This window comes from Volvox carteri (assembly GCF_000143455.1).
Source record: "Volvox carteri f. nagariensis unplaced genomic scaffold VOLCAscaffold_63, whole genome shotgun sequence".
Classification (NCBI taxonomy): domain Eukaryota; kingdom Viridiplantae; phylum Chlorophyta; class Chlorophyceae; order Chlamydomonadales; family Volvocaceae; genus Volvox; species Volvox carteri.
The window spans coordinates 196,330-200,407 of record NW_003307606.1 but is presented as its reverse complement, the minus strand read 5'-3'; the positions used below and the strand labels follow the sequence as shown (position 1 = coordinate 200,407).

At 50.2% G+C, this 4,078-nt stretch overlaps 1 protein-coding gene across 1 annotated transcript in view; it reads right to left on the bottom strand.

The window, feature by feature from the left end:
- Nucleotides 1-4,078, bottom strand: part of VOLCADRAFT_97657 (uncharacterized protein) — a gene marked incomplete at both ends in the record, with an annotated part of 12,056 nt that overhangs the window by 868 nt on the left and 7,110 nt on the right. The window contains one exon of the mRNA XM_002956585.1: nt 3,394-3,492. Within this exon, the coding sequence (XP_002956631.1) occupies nt 3,394-3,492 (99 nt within the window). The remainder of the gene's footprint in view (nt 1-3,393; nt 3,493-4,078) is intronic.

The window sequence follows — 4,078 nt, the reverse complement described above, 5'->3', positions numbered from 1 at the left end:
TCAACACTGGCCCTTCGTGGCTGTGGGGAGGCCGTGTCCAAACACGGGTTCACGTGATGTTGGGGGTTGTGGGGGAAGGAAGGAGAGCGGGCTGAGGGCCGTGTTGTAGTCCCGAGGGAGGGGGGTAAAGACGAACCACGAGCGAGTGAAGCTGATGCCAAGGAGGAGGGGGGGAGGGGGGGAGGGGGAGGGAAGGGGGGGTTGGGGGGATGGAGGGGACCCCCATCCCGACCTAGCGAGTCAACGGTAGCCCAATGCACTGTGCAGCACTGACTAGAGGACCATATGTGTGTATGTATATTTGAAGGGGACCTGAACACCCAAAGAAGGAGTATCGAGCAAGGCGAGGGTCCGCAGGATGTGTTGTTTTGTTGGCTTATAGCAGTTGGGTTGCTCCTTGCCTTGCCTTGCCTTGCTCATGTCCTCTGCAGGTCCGTAAACAATTCGGTCAAACGTGCAGTCCTAGGGTTCATCATCGCGTAATGAAAAAGTATGGATGCACCGTAGATAGCAATGCAGCAATATGCTTGTATTTATGCGTGTATGCATGTAGTACGTATGTATGTACATAATATATCAAACCTAATGTTTTGCAAGAGGGGGTGCAAAGAAGGGATGTCTACGAGTTGTGTGGGTCGGGGGGCAGGTTGGGTGCGATGATAAGCGGCGCAGCCTAGGAAATCGCAACACCTTCAAGCCTCTCCACAGACGAGACGAGACGAGACGAGGCCCAAGGGGGAGGGGGTCCTCGGACCGACGGCAAAGATGAGGGTGCCGTTTGCGTGTGATAGGAGGTACGATAGTCGACATCAAAACACAGACGCTGCGCTCGCGTAGTGCGGAGTGAGGGCGTGGAGTGGGGCCGTTGCGGGAAGGATGAAGGAAAGGTGTGGGGGACGGAGAAGGTTAGGTCATCGACCGGTTGGAAGGAATGGGGAATCACACGCAACACGCAACGGAGACAAGGAATGAACTGCCGACTTCCAAAGGTCGAAACTGCTGCTGGAGCTGGGAGGAGGGGGGAACTGTCTGTACATATGTATGTATCGCCATTGGTTGCCGTTGGGCTGTATCAAGGGGCTGGAACGGGATCAGTGGTCCCTGCTGCTGCTGCTGCTACTCTTAGAGCGGTGAGCCTGTTGTACTTTAGCGCTACTGTACGTTGCTCTTGCCGTGGTGAGCCTTCAGAAGTCGTAGTAGTAGAGTAATCTCACCCTGTGCTGTTGTAGCGGAGAAGTACTGCATGTATACGTACGTATCCAAATATATACATAAGTATAAGGGCATGCGTACAAACGTACACATCCAATCATGTACCTGATTGTTGTGTTCTCTGCGCAACGAAGCCCATGATGCGGAAATATGGTGATGGGCCCCATCGTCTGTATTTTTTCGGGCATTGTATAGGCGAGATATTCGGGAAAATAGGTGAAAGGTATATAGGCCAGTAAGGTGTACACGTATTATACGAGACTTAAAGGCTTAGGCATAAGAGGCGCATGTGTAAGTGATGGCCTAATATACGATCATTTTTGGCATAGTATTATAAGTACATTTTTACATCATAACCTGTAGCAAGGGATGTTTAGGCTATGCGGTATACAGGTATGTATACACTCGATGTTGTAAACGACATTGCCTATATAGACGCAAGTATACATAATTCCCTATAATAGGACCTGTACAGGCATCGCATAATAGGCTTTTCTTTCGAGTCACCCTTTAGATACACAAGTCACTGCCTTAATCGACCGCGCGACATCCGCATTGCCTCTCTTATTGCATCGTTACGGCTTGAGATTGCACACCTTATTACCGTGGCTCGATCCCGGGATCTCTCGTGAATATTGGTCGCGCCTTACCGGTAGTACTTAACGCAGAATGTAAAATAGGGGTTGTTCTAGCTTTTATACTTAGAACCTAAAGGGCACTCATGAACGTCAGCTGCGTTAGCCTGGCTTGTCGTCCATGCGGCAGCCTCTGGGCAAATGGCCCAACTCCATTTGAGTTTGCTGCTGGCTGCGGCCAAGAAACGTGCAATGCAACCGCCATATGATCCCTAGGTGTAATTGGTTTGCATACAAGTCGACGTAGATACCTCCTGTGACCGCCGTACAGGAAGGAAATTTTCCGGTACGACAACATGTGAGGTCCAGAACCGAACACAAAAGCAGGAATCACCATTCAGAGCGTAAAACGTGGCCGTCCATGACTTATGCATATGAATTCACGTGTTCTCTTCGCGTTTTTCTCCTTCTTCGTAAGGCCAACGCGTCGACCAACGCACATCTTACACCCGTCCGGTCCAGAGCCTCTATAGCAATAATATTGACATAAACATAAAAGTCATTTATGAACATCTGCTACGTTTGCCTAGCATTGTCGTACCGGAGGTTGGGTCGGCAGCAGACCATGAACTTCTCGCCTAGGTAAATACTTAGCGCAGCCAAGAAACATAATTTAGATCTGTTAATTCATCCCATTGGTCTTGGGGTTGCCTTAAAGTCGACGTAGATGCCACCTCCTGTCACCGCCGTATCGGAATGCATTTATCAAGCAAAAGACCCGAAAAGATTATAACCTTGCAGAACTCATTTCAGTGCTTTTGGAAAAGAGGTTTAGACCTTGCCACCCCGGCAAGCCAGAAACTAGTTTCGGTCGCAAAACTTTTGTATTTTCAAAGCATACACACGCGTGATACCTAAGAATACGAGAATTATTAACAGTTTAATACTTGTGGAATTTCGTAGGCGTTTGCGGTGCAACTGGCGCGAATAGGTGGTCTTCCTAGCAGGTCTTAATGACGAGGGGTGCCTGACGGCGTTGCATGGACTCCATCGATGCATGTGCCTCGGCATGACGGGTGAATACAAAACGGTTCATATGCACAGACCTCATAGTTTGCAGCATTTTAAGGGAGGTCAAAGGTGTTTCGCACGCAGCAGCTAGTGCAGCTTTGCCCCGAACACTGTATACACGAGTGGCCTACATAAAGGCATACCTTTATACAACGGACTATTAGGCTCTCACAGTTTTGCATGCGTATACATGGTAACCTATAGCCTACAGGCCTATAGACCATGCTGTATACAACAGATCGCCTATAGGTGTGATGTATACGATCATATACGCGAAATCACCTATACTCCACATATTCCGCGGTCCTACCTATTAGGCGATGGCCCGGCCTATAGGTGACTTCCAATTTTACTGACGGACGTGATTGCTCGTCTACCCCTGGTGCATAAGTAGCTCCAAGCTTATAACCCATAGCACGCTCGCATTCAGACAAAGACAACGTGCCGTTATTGCCAGACAAAGAGTCATGGACGAGCCCCTGCAACGCTCGTACATTTGGACGACTCAAGCTAGGTGCAACACTGACCGGCTCACCTGGCTTATTGCACTGCAGATAGGGTCCCGACTCCGTGGTCTGCGCCATAGCGACGGTGCGGCCGGGTGCCAAGATACTCTGCAGTGACTGTTCCGACTCTGGGCGAATGACGGACGTGACCGCTGCAAGCTGACTGCTGCTGGCCAGATTCGTCCAGTGAACTGACATACGATGCGCGAAGGATCCAAATCGAGCTGCGTCGACTACAACCGGATCACCTAATGCAGAAACTAAGCGATTCTGAGCTGCCAAAGCGTTCAGCCAAGTTGCTTGAGGCTGCTCGCAAACAAACATAAAAGCTGATGTGCGACGCTGAATGCGCTGCAAAATATGCAAGATATTTAAGACGTGATCAGTGACGCAGACGCCAGGCGCTAAAGAACCAGGCTCCTTGCCGACGTCGTGCCAGCACCAACTGGCGAAAATAAACCACTGCGAACCATCACAAGCTCCTGCTGCAAGAAGAGCTCGCTCGTCCACCTTCTTAGGATCCAGTGGGAGATCCAACCATACACGCCAGTAAGCCTCGGGAGAAAACTGTCTGGGATATTCTGCGCTGAGACAATCCAGTCGCGCGGAAATTACCTTGGCTGCCTCTGAGTCAGGCTCCGAAGAGAGATACCTGTCTACATGATATCCGTTGCGGAGGCAAGCCTCTAGACCTGCACACATCCCACCTATGGT